General features: G+C 47.7%; 1 protein-coding gene across 4 annotated transcripts in view; it reads left to right on the top strand.

Annotated features, from left to right (window-relative positions):
- GSPT1 (G1 to S phase transition 1) overlaps positions 1-26102 on the top strand; it is a 151499-nt gene that overhangs the window by 22619 nt on the left and 102778 nt on the right. For 2 of the 4 annotated variants that reach the window (XM_063934347.1, XM_063934346.1), the window contains exons 2-3: positions 22746-22793; positions 24819-24860. In XM_063934347.1, the coding sequence (XP_063790417.1) occupies positions 22746-22793; positions 24819-24860 (90 nt within the window). The remainder of the gene's footprint in view (positions 1-22745; positions 22794-24818; positions 24861-26102) is intronic. The other 2 variants (XM_063934348.1, XM_063934349.1) reach the window with 1 other exon arrangement.

The following is a 26102-nucleotide window of genomic DNA, read 5'->3' on the forward strand; positions in this document are numbered from 1 at the left end:
AGCCCATATCTGTTTGTCCATTCGGACAGGGCAGAGCTGCGGACTCGTCCCCAGTTCTCTCCCTAAGGTGGTGTCAGTGTTTCACCTGAACCAGCTTATTGTGGTGTCTTGCGCCTACTAGGGACTTGGAGGACTCCAAGTTGCTAGATGTGGTCAGGGCCCTGAAAATATAGGTTCCAGGACGGCTGGAGTCAGGAAAACTGACTTGCTGTTATCCTGTATGCACCCAACAAACTGGGTGCTCTTGCTTCTAAGCAGACTTTTGCTAGTTGGATGTGTAATACAATTCAGCTTGCACATTCTGTGGCAGGCCTGCCACAGCCAAAATATGTAAATGCCCATTCCACAAGGAAGGTGGGCTCATCTTGGGCGGCTGCCCGAGGGGTCTCGGCTTTACAACTTTGCCGAGCGGCTATTTAGTCAGGGGCAAACACGTTTGTAAAATCCTACAAATTTGATACCCTGGCTAAGGAGGACCTGGAGTTCTCTCATTCGGTGCTGCAGAGTCATCCGCACTCTCCCGCCCGTTTGGGAGCTTTGGTATAATCCCCATGGTCCTTTCAGGAACCCCAGCATCCACTAGGACGATAGAGAAAATAAGAATTTACTTACCGATAATTCTATTTCTCGGAGTCCGTAGTGGATGCTGGGCGCCCATCCCAAGTGCGGATTATCTGCATTACTTGTACATAGTTACAAAAATCGGGTTATTATTTGTTGTGAGCCATCTTTTCAGAGGCTCCGCTGTTATCATACTGTTAACTGGGTTCAGATCACAGGTTGTACAGTGTGATTGGTGTGGCTGGTATGAGTCTTACCCGGGATTCATAAATCCTTCCTTATTGTGTACGCTCGTCCGGGCACAGTACCTAACTGAGGCTTGGAGGAGGGTCATAGGGGGAGGAGCCAGTGCACACCACCTGATCCTAAAGCTTTACTTTCTCTATCGTCCTAAGTGGATGCTGGGGTTCCTGAAAGGACCATGGGGAATAGCGGCTCCGCAGGAGACAGGGCACAAAAAAGTAAAGCTTTTACCAGATCAGGTGGTGTGCACTGGCTCCTCCCCCTATGACCCTCCTCCAGACTCCAGTTAGATTTTGTGCCCGAACGAGAAGGGTGCAATCTAGGTGGCTCTCCTAAAGAGCTGCTTAGAGAAAGTTTAGCTTAGGTTTTTTACTTTACAGTGAGTCCTGCTGGCAACAGGATCACTGCAACGAGGGACTTAGGGGAGAAGTAGTGAACTCACCTGCGTGCAGAGTGGATTTGCTGCTTGGCTACTGGACACTAGCTCCAGAGGGACGATCACAGGTACAGCCTGGATGGTCACCGGAGCCGCGCCGCCGGCCCCCTTGCAGACGCTGAAGAGAGAAGAGGTCCAAAATCGGCGGCTGAAGACTCCTGAGTCTTCATAAAGGTAGCGCACAGCACTGCAGCTGTGCGCCATTTTCCTCTCAGCACACTTCACACAACAGTCACTGAGGGTGCAGAGCGCTGGGGGGGGCGCTCTGAGAGGCAAATAAAAACCTTATTAGAGGCAAAAAATACCTCACATATAGCCCACAGAGGCTATATGGAGATATTTAACCCCTGCCTAACTTCAAAAATAGCGGGAGACGAGGCCGCCGAAAAAGGGGCGGGGCCTATCTCCTCAGCACACAGCGCCATTTTCTCTCACAGAAAAGCTGGAGAGAAGGCTCCCAGGCTCTCCCCTGCACTGCACTACAGAAACAGGGTTAAAACAGAGAGGGGGGGCACTGATTTTGGCGATATTGTATATATATAAAAGATGCTATAAGGGAGAAACACTTATATAAGGTTGTCCCTATATAATTATAGCGTTTTTGGTGTGTGCTGGCAGACTCTCCCTCTGTCTCCCCAAAGGGCTAGTGGGTCCTGTCCTCTGTCAGAGCATTCCCGGTGTGTGTGCTGTGTGTCGGTACGTGTGTGTCGACATGTATGAGGACGATGTTGGTGAGGAGGCGGAGAAATTGCCTGTAATGGTGATGTCACTCTCTAGGGAGTCGACACCGGAATGGATGGCTTATTTAGAGAATTACGTGAGAATGTCAACACGCTGCAAGGTCGGTTGACGACATGAGACGGCCGACAATCTATTAGGACCGGTCCAGGCGTCTCAGAAACACCGTCAGGGGTTTTAAAAACGCCCATTTACCTCAGTCGGTCGACACAGACACAGACACGGACACTGAATACAGTGTCGACGGTGAATAAACAAACGTATTTCTCATTAGGGCCACACGTTAAGGGCAATGAAGGAGGTGTTACGTGTTTCTGATACTACAAGTACCACAAGAAAGGGTATTATGTGGGAGTGAAAAAACTACCTGTAGTTTTTCCTGAATCAGATAAAATAAAATGAAGTGTGTGATGATGCGTAGGGTTACCCCGATAGCAAATATTGGCGTTATACCCTTTCCCGCCAGAAATTAGGGTACGTTGGGAAACACCCCTTAGGGTGATAAGGCGCTCACACGCTTATCAAGTGGCGTTACCGTCTCCAGATACGGCCGCCCTCAAGGAGCCAGCTGATAGGAAGCTGGAAAAATATCCTAAAAAGTATATACACACATACGGTGGTTATACTGCGACCAGCGATCGCCATCAGCCTGGAGATGCAGTGCTGGGTTGGCTTGGTCGGATTCCCTGACTGAAAATATTTTATTCATGTAGAGCATTTAATAGGATGCATTCTATATATATGTATGTGAGATGCACAGAGGGATATTTGCTCTCTGGCATCAAGATAAGTGCGTTGTCCATATCTCCCAGAAGATGTCAGGGACACGACAGTGGTCAGGTGATACAGATCCCATACGGCAGATGGAAGTATTGCTGTATAAAGGGAAGGAGTTATTTGGGGGTCGGTCCATCGGACCTGGGGACCACAGCAACAGCTGGGAAATCCAACCTTTTTTACCCCAAGTTACATCTCAGCTAAAAAAGACACCGTCTTTTCAGCCTCAATCTTTCCTTTCCCATGAGGGCATGCAGGCAAAAGGCCAGTCATATCTGCCCAGACATAGAGGTAAGGGAAGTAGACTGCAGCAGGCAGCCCTTTCCCAGGAAAAGAAGCCCTCCACCGCGTCTGCCAAGTCCTCAGCATGACGCTGGGGCCGTGCAAGCGGACTCAAGGTGGGGGGGTAGTCTCAAGAGTCTCAGGGCGCAGTGGGATCACTCGCAAGTTGACCCCTAGATCGTACGAGTATTATCCCAGGGGTAAAGATTGGAGAGTCGAGACATCTTCTCCTCGCAGCTTCCTGAAGTCTGCTTTACCAACGGCTCCCTCCGACAGGGAGGCAGCATTGGAAACAATTCACAAGCTGTATATCCAGCAGGTGATAATCAAAGTACCCCTCCTACGACAAGGAAAAGGGTATTATTTTTCCACACTATATTGTGGTACTGAAGCCAGACGGCTTGGTGACACATAGTCTAAATCTAAAATGTTTTGAACACTTACATAAAAGGTTCAAATCGAGATAAAGTCACTCAGAGCAGTGATAGCGAACCGGAAAAAAGGGGACTATATGGTGTCCCTGGACATCAAGGATTACCTCCATGTCCAAAATTTGTCCTTCTCATCAAGGGTACCTCTGGTTCGTGGTACAGAACTGTCAATATCAGTTTCAGACGATGCCGTTTGAATTATCCACGGCACCCCGGGGCCTTTTTACCAAGGTAATGGCCGAAAAGATGTTTCTTCAAAGAAAAAAGGCATCTAAATTATCCCTTACTTGCACGACCTAAAAAGGGCAAGTTCCAGAGAACAGTTGGAGGTCGGAAGAGCACTATCTAAAGTAGTTCTTCGACGGCACGACTGGATTCTAAATATTCCAAGAATCGCAGCTGTTTTCCGACGATACGTCTGCTGTTCCTAGGGATGATTCTGGACACGGTTCAGAAAAAGGTTTTTCTTCCCGAGGAAAAAGCCAAGGAGTTATCCGACCTGTCAGGAACCTCCTAAAACCAGGAAAGGTGTCTGTACATCAATGCACAAGAGTCCTGGGAAAAATGGTGGCTTTTTAAGAAGCAATTCCATTCGGCAGATTCCATGCAAGAATTTTCCAAAGGGATCTGTTGGACAAATGGTCAGGGTCGCATCCTCAGATGCACCTGCGAATAACCCTGTCGCCAAGGACAAGGGTATATCTTCTGTGGTGGTTGCAAAAGGCTCATCTATTGGAGGGCCGCAGATTCGGCATACAGGATTTGATCCTGGTGACCACGGACGCCAGCCTGAGAGGTTGGGGAGCAGTCACACAAGGAAGAAACTTCCAGGGGGTATGGACGAACCTGGAAAAGTCTATTCACATAAACATTCTGGTACTAAGAGCAATCTAAAATGCTCTAAGCCAGGCGGAACCACTCCTGCAAGGAAAACCGGTGTTGATTCAGTCGGACAACATCACGGCGGTCGCCCATGTAAACAGACAGGGCGGCACAAGAAGCAGGAGTGCAATGGCAGAAGCTGCCAAGATTCTTCGCTGGGCGGAGAATCACGTAATAGCACTGTCAGCAGTGTTCTTCCCGGGCGTGGAGAACTGGGAAGCAGACTTCCTCAGCAGACACGATATACACCCGGGAGAGGGGGGTCTTCATCCAGAAGTCTTCCACATGCTAATAAACTGTTGGGAAAGACCAATGGTAGACATGATGGCGTCTCGCCTCAACAAGAAACTGGACAAGTATTGCGCCAGGTCAAGAGATCCACAGGCAATAGCTGTGGACGCACTGGTAACACCTTGGGTGTACAAATCAGTATATGTGTTTCCTCCTCTGCCTCTCATACCAAAGGTATTGAAGATTATACGGTGAGGAGGAGTAAGAAATACTAGTGGCTCCGGATTGGCCAAGAAGGACTTGGTACCCGGAACTTCAAGAGTTGGTCACGGACGACCCGTGCCCTCTACTTCTGAGAAGGGACCTGCTACAACAGGGTCCCTGTCTCTTTCAAGACTTACCGCGGCTGCGTTTGACGGCATGGCGGTTGAACGCCAGATCCTAAAAGGGAAAGGCATTCCAGAAGAAGTCATTCCTACCTTGATTAAGGCAAGGAAGGAAGTCACCGCGAAACATTATCACCGCATTTGGCGAAAATATGTCGCGTGGTGCGAGGATCGGAGTGTTCCGACGGAGGAATTTCAACTGGGTCGTTTCCTACATTTCCTACAATCAGGATTGTCTAGGGGTCTCAAATTGAGATCTATTAAGGTTCAAATTTCGGCCCTGTCAATATTCTTCCAAAAAGAATTGGCCTCAGTTCCTGAGGTACAGACTTTTGTTAAAGGAGTACTGCATATACAGCCTCCTGTGGTGCCTCCGGTGGCACCGTGGGATCTAAATGTAGTTTTAGATTTCCTCAAATCCCATTGGTTTGAACCATTGAAAAAGGTGGATTTTAAATATCTCGCATGGAAAGTGACTATGTTACTGGCCCTGGCTTCCGCCAGGAGAGTATCTGAATTGGCGGCTTTATCTTATAAAAGCCCTTATCTAATCTTCCATTCGGATAGGGCAGAACTGAGGACTCGTCCGCATTTTCTCCCTAAGGTGGTATCAGCGTTTCACCTGAACCAACCTATTGTGGTGCCTGCGGCCACTGGCGACTTGGAGGACTCCAAGTTGCTAGACGTTGTCAGAGCCTTAAAAATATACATTTCAAGGACGGCTGAAGTCAGAAAATCTGACTCGCTGTTGATACTATATGCACCCAACAAGTTGGGTGCCCCTGCTTCTAAGCAGACGATTGCTCGTTGGATTTGTAACACAATTCAACTTGCTCATTCTGTGGCAGGCCTGCCACAGCCTAAATCTGTTAAGGCCCATTCCACAAGGAAGGTGGGCTCATCTTGGGCGGCTGCCCGAGGGGTCTCGGCATTACAATTCTGCCGAGCAGCTACGTGGTCGGGGGAAAACACGTTTGTAAAATTCTACAAATTTGATACCCTGGCAAAAGAGGACTTGGAATTCTCTCATTCGGTGCTGCAGAGTCATCCGCACTCTCCCGCCCGTTTGGGAGCTTTGGTATAATCCCCATGGTCCTTTCAGGAACCCCAGCATCCACTTAGGACGATAGAGAAAATAAGAATTTACTTACCGATAATTCTATTTCTCGGAGTCCGTAGTGGATGCTGGGCGCCCATCCCAAGTGCGGATTATCTGCAATACTGTACATAGTTATTGTTAACAAATTCGGGTTATATTGTTAAGGAGCCATCTTTAAGAGGCTCTTTCTGTTATCATACTGTTAACTGGGTTTAGATCACAAGTTGTACGGTGTGATTGGTGTGGCTGGTATGAGTCTTACCCGGGATTCAAATTGCCTCCCTTATTGTGTACGCTCGTCCGGGCACAGTACCTAACTGGAGTCTGGAGGAGGGTCATAGGGGGAGGAGCCAGTGCACACCACCTGATCTGGTAAAAGCTTTACTTTTTTGTGCCCTGTCTCCTGCGGAGCCGCTATTCCCCATGGTCCTTTCAGGAACCCCAGCATCCACTACGGACTCCGAGAAATAGAATTATCGGTAAGTAAATTCTTATTTTTTGTGCCCTGTCTCCTGCGGAGCTGCTATTCCCCATGGTCCTTTCAGGAACCCCAGCATCCACTACGGACTCCGAGAAATAGAATTATCGGTAAGTAAATTCTTATTTTTTCCACATTTTGTTATGTTACAGCCTTATTCCAAAATGGAATAAATTCATTTTTCCCTCAAAATTCTACACACAATACCCCATAATGACAACGTGAAAAAAGTAAGAAATAACATGAACATAAATATTCACAGCCTTTGCTCAATACTTTGTTGTTGCATTTTTGGTAGCAATTACAGCCTCAAGTCTTTTTAAGTATGATGCCACAAGCTTGGTACACCTATCTTTGGGTAGTTTCGCCCATTCCTGTTTGCAGCACCCCTCAAGCTCCATCAGGGTGGATGGGAAGCATCTGTGCACAGCCATTTTCAGATCTCTCCAGAGATGTTCAATTGGATTCAAGTCTGGGCTCTGGCTGGGTCACTCAAGGACATTCACAGAGTTGTCCTGAAGCCACTCCTTTTGATATCTTGGATGTGTGCTTAGGGTGGTTGTCCTGCTGAAAGATGACCTCAGACTGGGTTGACGGTTCAAGAGCGCTCTGGTGCAGGTTTTCATCCAGGATGTCTCTGTACATTGCTGTATTCATCTTTCCCTCTATCCTGACTAGTGTCCCAATTCCTGCCGCTGGAAAACATCCCCACAGCATGATGTTGCCACCATTATGCTTTACTGTAGGGATAGTATTGGCCTGGTGATCAGTGGTGCCTGGTTTCCTCCAAACATAATGCCTGGCATTCACGCCAAAGAGTTTAATCTTTGTCTCATCAGACCAGAGAATTTTGATTCTCATGGTCTGTGAGGCCTTCAGGTGCATTTTGGCAAACTCCAGGCGGACTGCCATGTGCTTTTTACTAAGGAATGGCTTCCATCTGGTCACTCTACCATACAGGCCTGATTGGTGGATTGCTGCAGAGATGGTTGTCCTTCTGGAACGTTCTCCTCTCCACATAGGGATGCTGTAGCTCTTACAGAGTGACCATCGGGTTCTTGGTCACCTCCCTAACAAGGGCCATTCTCCGCCGATCACTCAGTTTAGGCCTGTGGTTCTCAACCTCGGTCCTCAAGTACCCCCAACAGTTCATGTTTTCCTCGTCACCTAGCAGTTGAACAGGTGTATTCATTACTCACTGACACATTATAAAAGACCCACAGGCGGAGCAAATTATTTAACTTGCAGTCCTGTGAAGAGACCTGGAAAACATGAACTGGTAGGGGTATTTGAGGACCGAGGTTGAGAACCACTGGTTTAGATGGCCTGGTGGTTCTGAACTTCTTCCATTTATGGATGATGGAGGCCACTGTGCTCATTGGGACCTTCGAAACGGCAGATATTTTTCTGTACCCTTCCCCAAATTTGTACTTCGAGACCATCCTGTCTCTGAGGTCTACAGACTATATTCCTTTGACCTCATGCTTGGTTTGTGCTGAAACATGGCACGGTCAGGTGTGGGACCTTATATAGACCGGTATGTGCCTTTCCAAATCATGTCCAATCAACTGAATCTACCACATCAACTGAATCTACCGTCATGACTGACGTCTCTCCTATAGATCCGAGGAGAAGAGCGGCGCCAGCGGAGGTCTGCAGGTCTCGAATCAGGAGCCGGGTATAGTAAGTATACTTTGGTGTTTTCTCTAACGTCCTAAGTGGATGCTGGGACTCCGTAAGGACCATGGGGAATAGCGGCTCCGCAGGAGACTGGGCACAAAAGTAAAAGCTTGAACTAGCTGGTGTGCACTGGCTCCTCCCCCTATGACCCTCCTCCAAGCCTCAGTTAGATTTTTGTGCCCGAACGAGAAGGGTGCATGCTAGGTGGCTCTCCTGAGCTGCTTAGAGTAAAAGTTTATTTTAGGTTTTTTATTTTCAGTGAGTCCTGCTGGCAACAGGCTCACTGCATCGTGGGACTAAGGGGAGAAGAAACGAACTCACCTGCGTGCAGAGTGGATTGGGTTTCTTAGGCTACTGGACATTAGCTCCAGAGGGACGATCACAGGTTCAGCCTGGATGGGTCCCGGAGCCGCGCCGCCGGCCCCCTTACAGAGCCAGAAGAACGAAGAGGTCCGGTGAAATCGGCGGCAGAAGACGTTCCTGTCTTCAACTAAGGTAGCGCACAGCACTGCAGCTGTGCGCCATTGCTCTCAGCACACTTCACACTCCGGTCACTGAGGGTGCAGGGCGCTGGGGGGGAGCGCCCTGAGAGACGCAATAAAAACAGAAATACCTGGGGCGTGGCCTGGACGAGCATGGAGTAGCACTTGCACAGTGCAGCTCTCCAGCCAGTATATCCTAAAAAAAACATCCTGGACTCCCTCCCTGGGTCTGAAATCTAGGTCACCCCTGCATGAACGCCCCCTGCCCCTCCGGAGTAAATTTGGGCTGGATGCCTGTGTTCCCCTAACTCCTGCAGCCATATCTACCCGGCGGGCCCTGCTCGGCGTTGGAGCGGCTGCCTCGCGCTGACCCCGGACCGGAAGTTCGGCTCCCACTCTCCGCCGCTGCTCGTCTCTTCGTGAGGAGAGGTGAGGGACATCTACCTGCCACCCGGAGTGCCCGCTGCCGGGATCTTGGAGGAGTCTGCGGCGCCTGGGGCGCTCTGCACCGCCGCAGATTAGTGCCGCCCGGGGGACCGGAAGTTCGGCTCCGTACCGCCGCCCGCACACTTGTGGAGAGGAAGGGGGAGAGCTCGACTGCCGCCCTGTACGCCTGCTGGGGGACAGGAGCCGTAGCTGAGGCTGCCTGGATTGCCACCCTCCGCTGCCGCTGGCCCCGGGGACCGGAAGTGTACCTCCTGTGATCTCTCCCTGCTAGCTGCAGCCATCGGGTACACTTGGCTCTGTGGGGGCATATCTGGGCTGGCTGGAAATCTGTGGGGGCGCGTGTGCCCTTCCCCCCTCTCCCCCCGCTGCACACCTCTAGCTAGGTGCTCCTGAACTCACCCTGCCTGGAGATTAGTACGAGGGCCTGTGTATCCTCACTGCACGGCTCTGATTAAGGGGGAATAACTGGCACTCTGCTCCATCAGGCGGATGCACAATATAACCGGAGTCCCTGGTCCTGCTGTTTAACTATACATATTCATACTCTGCCCTGAACCCGCTGACCTTTCTATAGGGGGTTGGTGTGGACGCCCCCCGCTTGCTTACTTATATTTGCTTTGATATATTTGCTCGGCTGAGTAGAGCGACACCGTGTTGTCTAAAATGGTGCGCGGCCGCCAAAGTAACGCGGCGGCGGGCGCAATGGATAAGTTTGTCCGAAATCCTGGCAATCAACGCCGGGGGGGTGAAAATGCTGGATCTGAATCTGCACCACCATCTCCTGCATATAGTTCCGCCTCCTCGGACCATCCCGATGCTGCCCTGCAGAGAGTACTAGATGCGGTGAATGCCAGCGAGACGCGTCTGGCGGACAAGATTGGGCAAGTGCAGTCTGATCTCTCCATTATACATCAGGACCTTCAGCGGGTGAGGGAGCGAGTGGGCGAAGCTGAGACCCGTATATCTAATGTCGAAGACTCCGTCGGCCCGCTGGGTCGGCGCACTGATGTTTTGGAATCTCAAATGACCGAGGTGCGCAAAAAACTGACTGATATGGAGGGGCGCTTGCGGCGCAATAACGTCCGTTTTGTTGGCTTGCCGGAAAAGGAGGAGGGCTCAACTCCTGAAGAATTTCTTGTGAAATGGCTCCGTGATGCTTTTGGGACTGAGGAATTCTCACCTTACTTTACCGTGGAACGGGCCCATAGAGTTCCGATGCGTCCGCTGCCTCCAGGGGCTCCACCTCGCACCTTTATTGCTAAGTTCCTCCACTTCCGAGACCGCGACACAGTCCTAAGGCTGGCCCGTACTAAGGGCCCCTTGAAATGGAATGGATCGCCCATATCAGTCTTCCCAGACTTTGCCGTGGATGTACAAAAGGACAGGGCTCAGTTCATATCGGTTAAGAGGAGGCTCCGTGAACTTGACCTGCCGTACGCCATGCTTTTCCCTTCTAAGTTACGAGTAGTGGCTGATGGAGAAACGAAGTTTTTCACGACTCCCCGTGAGGCCACGACGTGGCTGGATAGACTATTTCCGGCGAGACGTGCTCTCGCAGATCCCTGAGTCTCCGACCTAACTCTAATGCTAGTTCTACCATGATTACCTTAGTTATGTCCCCCCTTTTTCTTGTTCTCTCCTTATGTGCTCCTTTTGCTATTATTTATGTGGGTGGTACATGCGTGTTAATTAATATGTGGTAATAGGCTGCGGGAGTGTTGAACTGGGATCATTGTCCTCTATACTTCAGTACCCTAGTTACAATACTCTGTTACCACAGGTACGACAGGTCGAGGGACTACTCGTTTGTTTATTTCGATGCTTCAGGTAGGCTTTGTAATTTCTGTTATCCCCTGTTGTCTCTGGGGGGTGGGGGTGGGGGGTTACACCCACAGTTCGCTATGTTGGCTCTTGTCTACGCGGGTGTGCTGTTTTGTATTAGTTGTACACAGACCCAGGGGGGGGGGATGTCTGTGATTTCCCCTCCTATCTGGATAGGGGGGGGGGGGGGGTTGGTGGCTGGAGGCTATCTCTGTTCTCCCAAGAGTCATTATATTCTTGGCCCGATCAAGGTGTACTTGCACCACTTAATGGTGCTACGAAAGCTGTGTATTTGAGTTTGGGTACTTGTGTTTAGTTTTGGGATCCAAGTATGCTACAAGTTGGGGGTGGTATACAGGGAGGGGGGTGGGGGAGGGTTCTGGGTTATGGTTCTAATGTGTGTGGAGAGGTATGGTGTACGTGGACATGGTTCATTGTTGTATTATCTGAGTATTGGCATCTGGTGATTGAGCATAAGCATGGTGGATTGGGCTGGCCGCGGGGTACTACATTTATTTTACTTATGATGCACTATGGCTGGGACTAAAGTGTTATCGTGGAATGTGCGGGGTCTCAGTGACAAAGTTAAGAGGTCCTTGGTACTCCGACAGATTAAAACGTGTGCCGCTGATGTAGTCTGCCTTATGGAAACACACTTGGTGGGGAATAAGATTCTTTCACTAAAAAGGCCTTGGGTGGGATGGGCGTACCATTCCACGTATACTTCTGCCTCTCGTGGAGTTTCAGTCCTCATTAAGCGGACCGTCCCCTTCGTGCTGGAATCTGTGCAGACGGATCCGTGGGGGAGATATGTGTTTCTAAAATGTAGATTATATTACGTCCCTGTCCTTCTTCTGGCGGTTTATGTGCCCCCTCCCTATTCCCCTGAAGTACTTAAGAGGGCTGCCGGGTTCATGGCCTCTTCCCCCGGGATATCGGTTATTTGCCTCGGGGATTTTAACAATGTGCTAGATGCAGCGTTGGATAGGTTGTCTAGGTCTCCGTCGACTGCATGCCCTGGGAATCTCTCTTTTGCCAACGTGGTGTCGGGGTTGGGCCTGGTTGATCCTTGGAGGTTGAGACACCCGTCTCTTAGACAATACTCCTGTTTCTCTCACTCCCATTCTTCGTTCTCCAGGATTGACCTGGCCCTCCTCTCGAGCGACATGGTTCCCCGGGTGGGCGATATTAGGTATGAAACTAGGGGTATATCGGATCACTCCCCTTTGACTCTTACCTTAGATTTTAATTGTTCTAGGGGCCAGACCGTATGGAAATTTAACCCGTTCTGGCTTGTCCACATGGGGGATGGTTCTGACCTGGTGGCCACATGGCGGGAATTCTTTGAGTTAAATAGTGCCGGAACTGCTATATCTATTCTATGGGACGCGTTTAAGGCCTTTATGCGAGGGAGTTTGATTAAACGGGTAGCTAACTTGAAGTCCTTTTATAAACAACGGGAGATGGTGTTGGAGGCCCAGAGTGTCGCCGCAGAATTGCAGTACTTGCAGGACTCCTTGAATAGTTCTAAGTTAGCCTGGTTATCGGCTCAGAGAGAATGGAAAGATTATCTAATGGAGAAGACTCAGCATAGACTCCTTTTCTCCTCCCATAAATTTTACGCTGCGGGTGATAGGCCGGGGGCGTACTTGGCCTCCCTGGCCCGGGGTGACAGACCTACTAATGTAGTGGTTGAAATTTTAAATTCTGATGGCATTTCCCTAACTCAGACCCCACAAATGGCGGCTGAATTTGTGTCCTATTATAGCCGCTTATATGAATCCAAGCTGGAGTGCACTCAATTGCATCTCAAGGATTATTTGGACACTGTTTCCTTCCCCACCCTGTCCAGCGAGGCTTGTGACCTACTGGAAGCGCCTATTTCACCCGAAGAGATCATGGCTGCTATTAAGGCCTCCCCTAGTGGTAAGGCCTCCGGCATGGACGGCATACCTTCAGAGGTCTACGGGCACCATCTGTATTTTTTTGTCCCTCGCCTTCTAGAGCTGTACGGCCAAATTTTTGCACAGGAGTCTCTCCCTCCGTCTATGGCGGAGGCTTTGATTGTAGTTCTCCCTAAACCAGATAAGGATATTAGAAGAGTTGAGTCCTATCGCCCTATATCCCTTTTACCCACTGATATTAAAATATTGGCTAAGGTTCTGGCCGGCAGATTAAATACAGTCATATCTCATATTATACATCCGGATCAGACGGGATTTATGCCCAATAAGTCGACATCCATTAACCTTAGACGTCTGTTTACCCATCTACAACTCCCCTGTACGGACCCCACCACCTCCATAGTCGTCTCGTTGGACGCCGCTAAGGCTTTTGATTCCGTAGAATGGGCATATTTGTGGGAAGTTATGCGTAGATTCGGTATAGGTCCAAACTTCATTAAATATGTTCAATTGATGTATTCCTCTCCCTTGGCGAGAGTGGCAATTGACGGTTTTGTATCTCATTCCTTTCCTTTATCTAGGGGTACGCGACAGGGTTGCCCACTGTCCCCTGCTCTATTTGCTATGGCCATTGAGCCCCTTGCCTGCCTCCTGAGGGCGGATGCGGGGATCACTGGCTTCAGGGTGGGTGCCCGCGAGGACAGGGTGGCACTATATGCCGATGATCTGTTATTCGTGGATCGCTATGCTGAGTCTATGCCTAGGATCTTGGGAATTATTGTTGAGTTCGGGCGATACTCTGGGCTCCTGATTAATTGGGAGAAATCCTTTATTATCCCTCTCCGGGGGGAGGTTCCTGCTTTCCCATTGGTGGCTCTTCCGTTGCGGTGGGTGGACTCATTCAAATACTTGGGCATATGGGTATCTAATGATCCTCAAAAGTTCTCCTCCCTAAATATCACTCCACAAATAACGTATCTCCGTGGTCGGGTGAAGGTATGGGGGAAACTACCCTTAACAGTCACAGGGAGGGTAAATATGGTAAATATGGTAAAAATGGTCTTCCAGCCCAAACTTCTATATGTTCTCCAACAATCTCCCGTTTATATCCCGCTGAAGACTTTTAAACAAATAAATGGGCTACTTTCCTCCCTAGTATGGGCTAGTAAGCGGGCACGTCTGCGATTAGATGCTTTGACCAGGTCAAGGGACATGGGGGGTTTGGCCCTCCCCAACTTCCGCTTTTATTATTATGCTGCGCAGCTGGCGCATGTCTGGGAGTGGATTACCGACCTTGATGCCCTGGCTTTGCACTCACTGATGTTGCACCATGACTACCCTGGGGGCTCCCCATTGCAGCTGCTCTTGTGTGGTAGCGTCAAAATGTCCACATTGCCACTGATTAAACAATCCATCCTGATATGGAAATCGGTGCACTCTGTGATGCGGGGCCAGGGTATTGATCCTGATACCCCACTGGATAACGCGTACGGGCTGCCGGAGTTGTGTCAACTTCAGGTTAGGGAGGTGTGGGGTAACTGGGGAGTACACTCCATGGGACAGATATATAGTGATGGGACCCTCACCTCATTTCAACAACTTCAACAGGCACATAATATCCCCTCGGGGTTCTTTTATCGATTCCTTCAGCTGAGACACGCTTTGGCTACCCAGTTCCCAGATGGCCCTCCGATCCTTGTTGACTCCCCTGTCAAACTAATGCTGCAGACGTTAGACTCGGGACACTTGGTCTCTAAGATATATGGCCGTATTCTGCAGCTACATCATACGGATCCTCTAACTGCTCTTCGGGGAAAGTGGGAATCAGATGTGGGTATGTTGTCGGACGATGCATGGAGTGCCGCTATGGGAGCCCATCGGATCTCCACTTCCTCTGCCAGGTACCAACAAATACAATTATATATCCTGCATAGAGTATATATGACCCCGGTGAGGTTAGCACATATTGGGGGATCTCACAGCTCCCAATGCCCTAAGTGTGGAACCACAGGTGCTGATTTCTGGCATCTGCTCTGGGTGTGCCCTGGCGTGTCTCGCTTTTGGATGGCTGTCATACGCACTATAGGTGATACGGGGGTCCCCTCCGCCATATGCACACCTGCTTTATGTACCCTGTTGATAGTGGACGAGGAAGCTCTAGACCCACCTAGCAGAAGATATGTTGTCAACCTATGCGCTCTAGCCAGAGTCTGTATAGCCCGGCTGTGGCTGGCGGGTGAGGCCCCGACAGTTAAGGCCTGGATAGCCCTGGTCAACGAAACTGTCGCACACGAAAAATTTGTGTTCCTGGCGAGGAAGGTGGAGAGGAAATGGTGTACAATTTGGGGCAGATGGATAGAGTCTAAATACTTCAAGGATTCATAAAATCCTGCCATGTGCCTTTCTCCTTACTTTGTCCCGGTACACTTTGGGGGTGGTTGCCCCGCGGCAGGCCTTGCAGAAACCTAGTGAATTCTACTGTGCTTGCTCTGATATACTGGTGTCTGTTTTCGAAATATGTTTGTGATGCGATACTCTTAAGAATAGTCCATCTGTGAGTATATGTTATAGGAGGTATTATATATAATTGATGTACCATGTGCTCTGTATATGTGCAGTTGTTTTATGCATATTGAGTATGTATGTAATGGTATGTATGTTTTCGTTTTTGTTTTTTCTTTTTGTTGTGTGAAATGTTCTTGAAAAATTTAAAATTCTAATAAAAAATTATTGAATTTAAAAAAAAAAAAACAGAAATACCTTAGGATGGCAAAAGAAATACATCACATATAGCTCCTGGGCTATATGGATGTATTTAACCCCTGCCAGTTTTCCAGAAAAAAGCGGGAGATAAGGCCGTCGTGAAGGGGCGGAGCCTATCTCCTCAGCACACAAGCGCCATTTTCCCTCACAGCTCCGCTGGAAGGACGGCTCCCTGACTCTCCCCTGCAGTCCCTACAGAATCAGGGTAAAAACGAGAGAGGGGGGGCACTATTGGCAGCTAAATTATAAACAGCAGCTATAAAAGGGAGTAACACTTATATAAGGTTATCCCTATTGATATATATATATATATATATATATATATATATATATATATATATATATATATAGCGCTCTGGTGTGTGCTGGCAAACTCTCCCTCTGTCTCCCCAAAGGGCTAGTGGGGTCCTGTCCTCTATCAGAGCATTCCCTGTGTGTGTGTGCTGGGTGTCGGTACGATTGTGTCGACATGTATGAGGAGGAAAATGATGTGGAAGCAGAGCAATTGCCTGTATTAGTGATGTCACCCCGTAGGGAGTCGACACCTGACTGGATGGTTGTATTTAAAGAACTACGTGACAATGTCAGCACTTTACAAAAAACTGTTGACGACATGAGACAGCCGACAAATCAATTAGTGCCTGTCCAGGCGTCTCAGACACCGTCAGGGGCGATAAAACGCCCGTTACCTCAGTGGGTCGACACAGACCCAGACACGGATACTGAGTCCAGTGTCGACGGTGAGGAGACAAACGTAATGTCCAGTAGGGCTACACGTTACATGATCACGGCAATGAAGGAGGCATTGAACATTTCTGACACTACAAGTACCACAAAGAAGGGTATTATGTGGGGAGTGAAAAAACTACCGGTAGCTTTTCCTGAGTCAGATGAATTAAATGAGGTGTGTGATAAAGCGTGGGTTTCCCCCGATAAAAAAGTGTTAATTTCTAATAAATTATTGGCACTATACCCTTTCCCGCCAGAGGTTAGGGCGCGTTGGGAAACACCCCCTAGAGTAGCGCCCTAACCTCTGGCGCTCACACGTTTATCTAAACAAGTAGCGTTACCGTCTCCTGATACGGCCGCCCTCAAAGAACCAGCGGATAGAAGGCTGGAAAATATCCTGAAGGGTATATACACACATACTGGTGTTATACTGCGACCAGCAATCGCATCAGCCTGGATGTGCAGTGCTGGAGTTGCGTGGTCGGATTCCCTGACTGAAAATATTGATACCCTGGATAGGGACAGTATATTACTAACTATAGAGCATTTGAAGGATGCATTACTATATATGCGTGATGCACAGAGGGATATTTGCACCCTGGCATCAAGAGTGAGTGCTATGTCCATTTCTGCCAGAAGAGCGTTATGGACGCGACAGTGGTCAGGGGATGCGGATTCCAAACGACATATGGAAGTATTGCCGTTTAAAGGGGAGGAGTTATTTGGGGCCGGTCTATCGGACCTGGTGGCCACGGCAACGGCCGGAAAGTCCACCTTTTTACCCCAGGTCACCTCTCAGCAGAAAAAGACACCGTCTTTTCAAACTCAGTCCTTTCGTCCCCATAAGTACAGGCGGGCAAAAGGCCACTCATTTCTGCCCCGGGGCAGAGGAAGAGGAAAAAGACTGCACCAGGCAGCCTCTTCACAGGAGCAGAAGCCCTCCTCTGCTTCTGCCAAGTCTTAAGCATGACGCTGGGGCTTTACAAGCGGACTCGGACACGGTGGGGGCCCGTCTCAAAAATTTCAACGCGCAGTGGGCTCACTCGCAAGTGGACCCCTGGATTCTGCAGGTAGTTTCACAGGGGTACAAACTGGAATTCGAGACGTCTCCCCCTCGCCGGTTCCTGAAGTCTGCTCTACCAAAGTCTCCCTCCGACAGGGAGGCAGTTTTGGAAGCCATTCACAAGCTGTATTCCCAGCAGGTGATAATCAAGGTACCTCTCCTACAACAGGGAAAGGGGTATTATTCCACGCTGTTTGTGGTACCGAAGCCGGACGGCTCGGTGAGACCAATTTTAAATCTAAAATCCTTGAACACTTACATAAAGAGGTTTAAATTCAAGATGGAGTCACTCAGAGCAGTGATAGCAAACCTGGAAGAAGGGGACTATATGGTGTCTCTGGACATCAAAGATGCTTATCTCCACGTCCCAATCTACCCTTCTCACCAAGGGTACCTCAGGTTTGTAGTACAAAACTGTCATTATCAGTTTCAGACGCTGCCGTTCGGATTGTCCACGGCACCTCGGGTCTTTACCAAGGTAATGGCCGAAATGATGATTCTTCTTCGAAGAAAAGGCGTTTTTAATTATCCCTTACTTGGACGATCTCCTGATAAGGGCAAGGTCCAGGGAACAGTTAGAAGTCAGAGTAGCACTATCTCAGTTAGTGTTACGTCAGCACGGGTGGATTCTAAATATCCCAAAATCGCAGCTGATTCCAACGACACGTCTCCTGTTCCTAGGAATGATTCTGGACACAGTCCAGAAAAAGGTGTTTCTCCCAGAGGAGAAGGCCAGGGAGTTATCCGAGCTAGTCAGGAATCTCCTAAAACCAGGACAGGTATCAGTGCACGAGGGTCCTGGGAAAAATGGTGGCTTCTTACGAAGCGATTCCATTCGGAAGATTCCATGCAAGAACGTTTCAGTGGGATCTTCTGGACAAATGGTCCGGATCGCATCTTCAGATGCATCAGCGGATAACCCTGTCGCCAAGGACAAGGGTGTCTCTTCTGTGGTGGCTGCAGAGTGCTCATCTACTAGAGGGCCGCAGATTCGGCATTCAGGATTGGATCCTGGTGACCACAGATGCCAGCCTGAGAGGCTGGGGAGCAGTCACACAGGGACAAAATTTCCAGGGCTTGTGGTCAAGCATGGAAACATCTCTTCATATAAACATTCTGGAACTAAGGGCCATTTACAATGCCCTAACTCAAGCAAAACCCCTGCTTCAGGGTCAGGCGGTATTGATCCAATCGGACAACATCACGTCAGTCGCCCACGTAAACAGACAGGGCGGCACGAGAAGCAGGAGGGCGATGGCAGAAGCTGCAAGGATTCTTCGCTGGGCGGAGAATCATGTGATAGCACTGTCAGCAGTGTTCATTCCGGGAGTGGACAACTGGGAAGCGGACTTCCTCAGCAGACACGACCTTCACCCGGGGGAGTGGGGACTTCATCCAGAAGTCTTCCAAGAGATGGTAAACCGTTGGGAAAAACCAAAGGTGGACATGATGGCGTCCCGTCTCAACAAAAAACTAGACAGATATTGCGCCAGGTCAAGGGACCCTCAGGCAATAGCGGTGGACGCTCTGGTAACACCATGGGTGTACCAGTCAGTGTATGTGTTCCCTCCTCTGCCTCTCATACCAAAAGTACTGAGAATCCTAAAAAGGAGAGGAGTAAGAACTATACTCGTGGTTCCGGATTGGCCAAGAAGGACTTGGTACCCGGAACTTCAAGAGATGCTCACGGAGGACCCGTGGCCTCTACCTCTAAGAAAGGACCTGCTCCAGCAGGGACCTTGTCTGTTCCAAGACTTACCGCGGCTGCGTTTGACGGCATGGCGGTTGAATGCCGGATCCTGAAGGAAAAAGGCATTCCAGAAGAAGTCATCCCTACCCTGATAAAGGCCAGGAAGGATGTAACCGCGAAACATTATCACCGCATTTGGCGAAAATATGTTGCGTGGTGTGAGGCCAAAGAGGCCCCTACAGAGGAATTTCAACTGGGTCGCTTCCTACATTTCCTGCAAACAGGACTGTCTATGGGCCTAAAATTAGGGTCCATTAAGGTTCAAATTTCGGCCGTGTCGATTTTCTTCCAAAAAGAACTGGCTTCTGTGTCTGAAGTCCAGACGTTTGTCAAAGGGGTACTGCATATACAGCCTCCTTTTTGTGCCCCCGGTGGCACCTTGGGATCTCAATGTGGTTTTGGGGTTCCTAAAATCACATTGGTTTGAACCACTAACCACTGTGGAATTAAAATATCTCACATGGAAGGTGGTAATGCTGTTAGCCCTGGCTTCAGCCAGGCGTGTCTCAGAATTGGCGGCTTTATCTTATAAAAGCCCTTACCTGATTTTTCACACGGATAGGGCAGAATTGAGGACTCGTCCTCAATTTCTCCCAAAGGTGGTTTCAGCGTTTCACGTGAACCAGCCTATTGTGGTGCCTGCGGCTACTAGGGACTTGGAGGACTCCAAGTTACTGGACGTAGTCAGGGCCCTGAAAATATATATTTCCAGGACGGCTGGAGTCAGGAAATCTGACTCGCTGTTTATTCTGTATGCACCCAACAAGCTGGGTGCTCCTGCTTCTAAGCAGACGATTGCTCGTTGGATTTGTAGTACAATTCAGCTTGCACATTCTGTGGCAGGCCTGCCACAGCCAAAATCTGTAAAAGCCCATTCCACAAGGAAGGTGGGCTCATCTTGGGCGGCTGCCCGAGGGGTCTCGGCTTTACAACTTTGCCGAGCTGCTACTTGGTCAGGGGCAAACACGTTTGCTAAATTCTACAAATTTGATACCCTGGCTGAGGAGGACCTGGAGTTCTCTCATTCGGTGCTGCAGAGTCATCCGCACTCTCCCGCCCGTTTGGGAGCTTTGGTATAATCCCCATGGTCCTTACGGAGTCCCAGCATCCACTTAGGACGTTAGAGAAAATAAGAATTTACTTACCGATAATTCTATTTCTCATAGTCCGTAGTGGATGCTGGGCGCCCATCCCAAGTGCGGATTGTCTGCAATACTTGTATATAGTTATTGTTACAAAATTTGGGTTATTATTGTTGTGAGCCATCTTTTCAGAGGCTCCTTCGTTTATCATACTGTTAACTGGGTTCAGATCACAGGTTGTACGGTGTGATTGGTGTGGCTGGTATGAGTCTTACCCGGGATTCAATATCCTTCCTTATTATGTACGCTCGTCCGGGCACAGTATCCTAACTGAGGCTTGGAGGAGGCTCATAGGGGGAGGAGCCAGTGCACACCAGCTAGTTCAAGCTTTTACTTTTGTGCCCAGTCTCCTGCGGAGCCGCTATTCCCCATGGTCCTTACGGAGTCCCAGCATCCACTACGGACTATGAGAAATAGAATTATCGGTAAGTAAATTCTTATTTTTTTTTGGTTGTTTTTCCTTTCAGCGGCGCTGCAAATGGGGGCGTGACTGACCACGCCCCCGTATTAAGCCACACCCCTATATTTTGCCTGAGGCGCCACAAGGGCAAGAACCGGCCCTGGCTGTAGTAGTTAACAGCACAGCATAAGATAACCTTACTGGTCCTACAGCAGTTAGTTTCAGATTAGCGCAAACATGAGTCAAGTTGACCTTCCAATTGTTGATCTGATATTCTGTTTGTAATGGTGTTGTATGTGTAAATCTGTGCTTAGTGGTCTTTACCACTGTATATGTAATAGCAGATGCCTGTTTTGTATGTTCTGTCCTTTGTGCAGTCTGTGTTAAACGCTATTGTATTTGTTTATAGAAACATTTTGAAATTTAGTTGAACTAAAGAATATGGGCAAGTTAAATACTGAGAATGCTTAGATTATGGTCTAAAGAAAGGGTAGCTTTTTGCTCCTTTTGAAATGGCGAAAACAAAGATTTATTATCCTTTAGTATATGAACTGTAAGCTTAAATATTTGGTATTACTTTCACATGCAGCTTTATGTTAAAACATGTTCATACAACAAAATATGCACATGCCTTTACTATAATGTTGCTTATGAAGAGCAAATAGTTAAAAAGGTAATGGTTTTACAGTTATCTTAACGCCCGCAATATTTACAACATTTATCCTAACTTGGCGTTTTCAGTCACAATAAGTAGCTCTGCACTACTCCACAAAACTTACTCTGTATTTAGAAACTAATTTAGTCTTTATATACTGGTGATTTCCATTTGTAGGCTCTGTAAATTCAGGTTTAAGATTACATTTGCCTGGGGGACAATTCAATTATTTCCCGTGGCTACCACCAGGGGGTGCAAAACAGACCAATTCAAAATTGTTGCCTGTTATAGGCGCCCAGTAGTCGCAGGGCTGATGTTGTTTTTTTGTTTTTTTTTTCTTGCAGCCTCCTGAGGTGCATGAAAAAAATAAGTGGAAACTGTCAGGCCAAAGCAGAAACTTTAGATGGGTTTAGCAGTTTTAGCTGGCTAAACCCAGTCTGTTTGGGTGCGATGTGTATGGTCGCTCAAACACAATTGAATTGTGACAATTGTTTGGGCATCTAAAAAGGTGCAGTTTAGACGGGATTTTTAAAGTGCCCAAAACAATTGAATCTGTCCCTATGCATCGTGCTGTTATGTTTGTCAGTGATCTGCGTATTCTTCCCCCCTCTATAGTTTTCTCTGATTTGTCTAAACCAGTTGTTATACTTTTGCAGCATCACTTGAAATAAATACCTGAGTTTATATGAAGCCGTCGTGGCTTTGTCTTTTAATGCTAGATATGTTACATTGGGGGGGGGGGGGGGTTAGTTTAGGCACCACACGGGAGGGCAAGGTTTAGGCTGTGGGAAGTAAGGTTTGGGGTTATGGGGGCATTGTGGGAAGGTAAGCATACTTAATATCCCCCTGTCGTGATTCTCACTATTGGGATGCCACAGTCTGTATTCTGACTGCCGACATTCCGAACCCAAACCGCTGCAAGGATGTTGGAACGTCAATCTGCCACACAGATGCATATACAGTTGGGAAGAGCATTTAATTGCTGATAAACAGGAACCGGGGCACTCACTGCCATGTACTCAATACATGTATATTTTCTGTGGGTACCAATGTGTTGCTCCACAGAACATATTTTGTGTTTTCCACTCTTGTGTGGGCTACTGGAATTTGTTTGATATCACTATTTTTAAGAATTTGCTGGTACAGTAACATTAATAGTCTGTCTACAAATGCCCAATCTACTTTACCTGCTGCCGATTTTAAATGAGCCCCACACATTAAACAGCCAAAAAGCTATTTGGGATCTATAATGGATAATGAAAGGGCTTTATTTATACACAGCAGTATTCTGTATAAATATTGCATCTGCTGAAGATTACTGTGCCACCTAATAGGTTTTTTCTTTTTTCTTTTTTTTCCAACCAGATGCCACCGATAATTCTGCACAAGAAGAAAAGTCCCAGTCATCTGAAGGTATTTGGTCCTTAGTTTTCATTGTCTATACTTTTTCATTTTTGATGCCAACGATTTCACATCATTAGCAAAAGATTATCTCCAAGTCGTGCTGACGACTCCTAAATGTGGATTACGGCATAATTATACAAAATAACAAAGTGTGAGACTGAATAGAAAAAAATATTTTGTGGTAAACTGTCTGCCCAAGGGCAAAGGTTGAGTTAACATAGATAAGAATTGCTTGGCCCATCTTCTCTGCCCTAAACACATGTACATTTACGCACTAGGGCTAATTTCTTCTCGGGAGCCAATTAACCTACCAGTATATTTTTGGATTGTGGAAGGAAACCCTCAAAAGCTCAGGGAGAATATGCTAACTCCCCACAGTTAGGGCCATGGTGAGAATTGAGCCCATGACCTCTGTGCTGTGAGGCAGTAATGCTGTCCATTACACCATCTATACTGTCCCATGGAATTGTCCCCTGTATGGAATAAGACGTGATAAATATAAAGGTGGGGTAGTGCTAATGTCGCCAAAATAAAGAAAATATTCTTTATTTATATAATGCCACATGGGATTTGCAGTGCTCAATTACAGAGTACATAAGAAAATAAGCGAAGCAAGAAAACAGTGACTTGCAATTCAAGAATAGGGGAGACGAGGGGACAGTGCCTGATGAGAGGGAGAGATTAAGGAAGTGGGCAAGATGGGAACATGCAGAAAGAGAAGTATCTGAGGAGGCAGATAGGGTCAAGTGGGGAGGTGAAGGAATGGACGACGGTTATGACTTCCTCACCAGACACATGGAAGAAAGATGTCAGAGTGGTAAGAGGGGGTTGCTGGTTGCTGATGATTTGGTAGGATGTGATGCCCTGATGTATGGAGTCCATCTGTAGATATAGAATTAGAAAAAAAAGGGAGTGGAGTCAAATGAAGAATAAATAAATATAGGTAAGTTATGTTGTCATTCTATGTTTATGCTTAAGGTCTGACTGTAAGAAGGTCAGAGATTGCCGACCCCTAGTATTCTTCAGTGCTGTCTGTGGTCAGTGATATCCAATAAATCCCAGGTTAAAGATATTGTCATACTCAGAGTAGGTATCCATGGGTGCTTCTGTTCAGCACCAGGAATTGTCACAACAGATAAAAACACTATATACAATACTTGCTGACTGAATTCTCAATTGTTGCTGGACACCAGCAAGCCCGCCAAGATTAAAAGGGATGATTCAGTGGTTGCCTAAAGGGAGTGCATTGAGGCTATTCACTTGTTTCCGTAGACGTTCATTAGTAGTTAACGTGTTTAACTGCTCCAGGTTTAGCATGCAAAGCGGCTAAACCCATCTAAAGCACTTAATTGGGCGTCCAAATTCCAGCTTTGGGTGCGCAAACTACAGATTTTTTAACTTTTTTTTTTTCTTGACCTTAAGGAGGCTGTGAGAAAAATGAGACTGCCACAGCTAATAGGTGTCTATTGGAGAAACAACTGAATTGCTCCAATAGACGCCAATAGGCATAGACGCCCAGCAGTGGGCGCTGGCAACAAACGGATTGGCCCCAACAGGATGGGAGATATCCAGTTGTTTGTGCCGCACCCTCCTGAGGTGATGAGCAGAAATCTACCCAGTCCAGTTTTTCAGCTCCCAAACTCTGCGCGCCCAGTATTTTGCATGAGCTTAGCTTGAGGGAAAATTCAATTGTTTTATTCGGCGCGATAATTTATGTGCACCTGACTGAGCAATTCAATTCATTCTATGCACCCATTAATTATAGTGCTTCTCATGTCCAAATAGACTAAACCCATCTTAAAAGCCTGGTTATGCCACCCCCAAACCAGAGTCTACATACATTTCCACTTGCCGGCTTAGGAGGCTGTGAGCAGAAATGTGGTCTACCGTGGCATGCGTGCCGAACAGAGCGACAATTGAATTGCTCTGTCGGGTGCTCACTAGTAACAGCCATCAGGGAAAACATTTGAATTTCCCCCTTAATGTTTGAATATTATTCTGCCCAGATGTCACAGCTGTTTCGATTATTTGCAGGTTCCAATGCTGTTGTTGGCATGGAGATTTCTGAACCTGTTGGTGAGTAACATGGTGATGGTGCAGAGCTATTTTACTTATAACTGCCTGTGGAAGGGGGCATAGAGGGGAGGAGTGAGCACACCCAGTTGAAGAAATTTAAAGTGCACTTGCTCCTTCTGGACCCCGTCTATACCCATCGTACTAATGTGTCCCCAATATCCCTTATGGACTACGAGAAAAGGATTTACCGGTAGATATTAAAATCCTATTTTATTCAAAATTATTAATGCCAGTGGCATGCCCAGTGCTTATGCGCTTATGGAGGCACCCCTCCAAAAATCTCCGCTGGGGCTGAAGAGGATATGCTTCCTCCTTCTGTTGCTAGTTCCTCTAGAAGTAGGGACATTTTAAATTCCCTTCAGGGAGCATCCCTCCACCAATTGGTGAGGGAGTCCACCCGGAAAGACGCAATATTAGACTACTTACTTACAAATGGAGACAGAATATCGGACGTTAAAAGTGGGTGAAAATCTGGGATCCAGTGATCATCAAGCAGTATGGTTCAGCATAGACAGAGACTGACTCATCCCATACAAAAACAAAGGTGTTGGTTTTTAGGAAGACTGATTTTGTAGGGATGGGAAATGTGTAAGCGATTCTTTGGCAGAGTGGACAAACTTGGAAACAGTGCAGGAGAGGTGGGAAACATTAAAATGTGCAATATTAAAGGCAACCGACCTCTGTATCAAAAGTATTAGGAAAAACACAAGGAAAAGGTAGCCAGTGTGGTTTGCGAAAGAAGTAGCAAATATTGTGAAAGCAAAAAAAGATGGCTTTTAGGAAATATAAGCAGACACAAAATAATTAAGACAAAGAGATATATCTTGTTAGACAGAAGGAGACTAAGAAGGTAATCAGATGTGCAAAGGCACAGGATGAGGAGAAAATGGCCTAGTCAGTGGGTAAAGGAGGCAAAACTTTAGGTATATAAGCGAAAGGAGAAAAACAAAAGGCGGAATAATAAAACTAAAGACAGACACTGGGAGTCTTGTTGAGGGAGACAATCTAATATCAGATCATCTTAATTATTTTTGCTCAGTATTTAGTACTGAAAGAGAGGGGAAGGGGCCACAGTTAAGTTGCAGGGATATTCAGGAAAATGAAGCAAGTACACATACAGAGGAGAAGGTCCTAACAGAACGTTCAAAGCTGAAAGTGGACAAATCTATGGGGCCAGATGGGATACATCCAAGGATACTAAAAGAACTTAAAGATGTGCTGGTAGCACCATTGACAGAATTA

The sequence above is a fragment of the Pseudophryne corroboree genome, chromosome 7, assembly GCF_028390025.1.
Source record: "Pseudophryne corroboree isolate aPseCor3 chromosome 7, aPseCor3.hap2, whole genome shotgun sequence".
Taxonomy (NCBI): Eukaryota; Metazoa; Chordata; class Amphibia; order Anura; family Myobatrachidae; genus Pseudophryne; species Pseudophryne corroboree.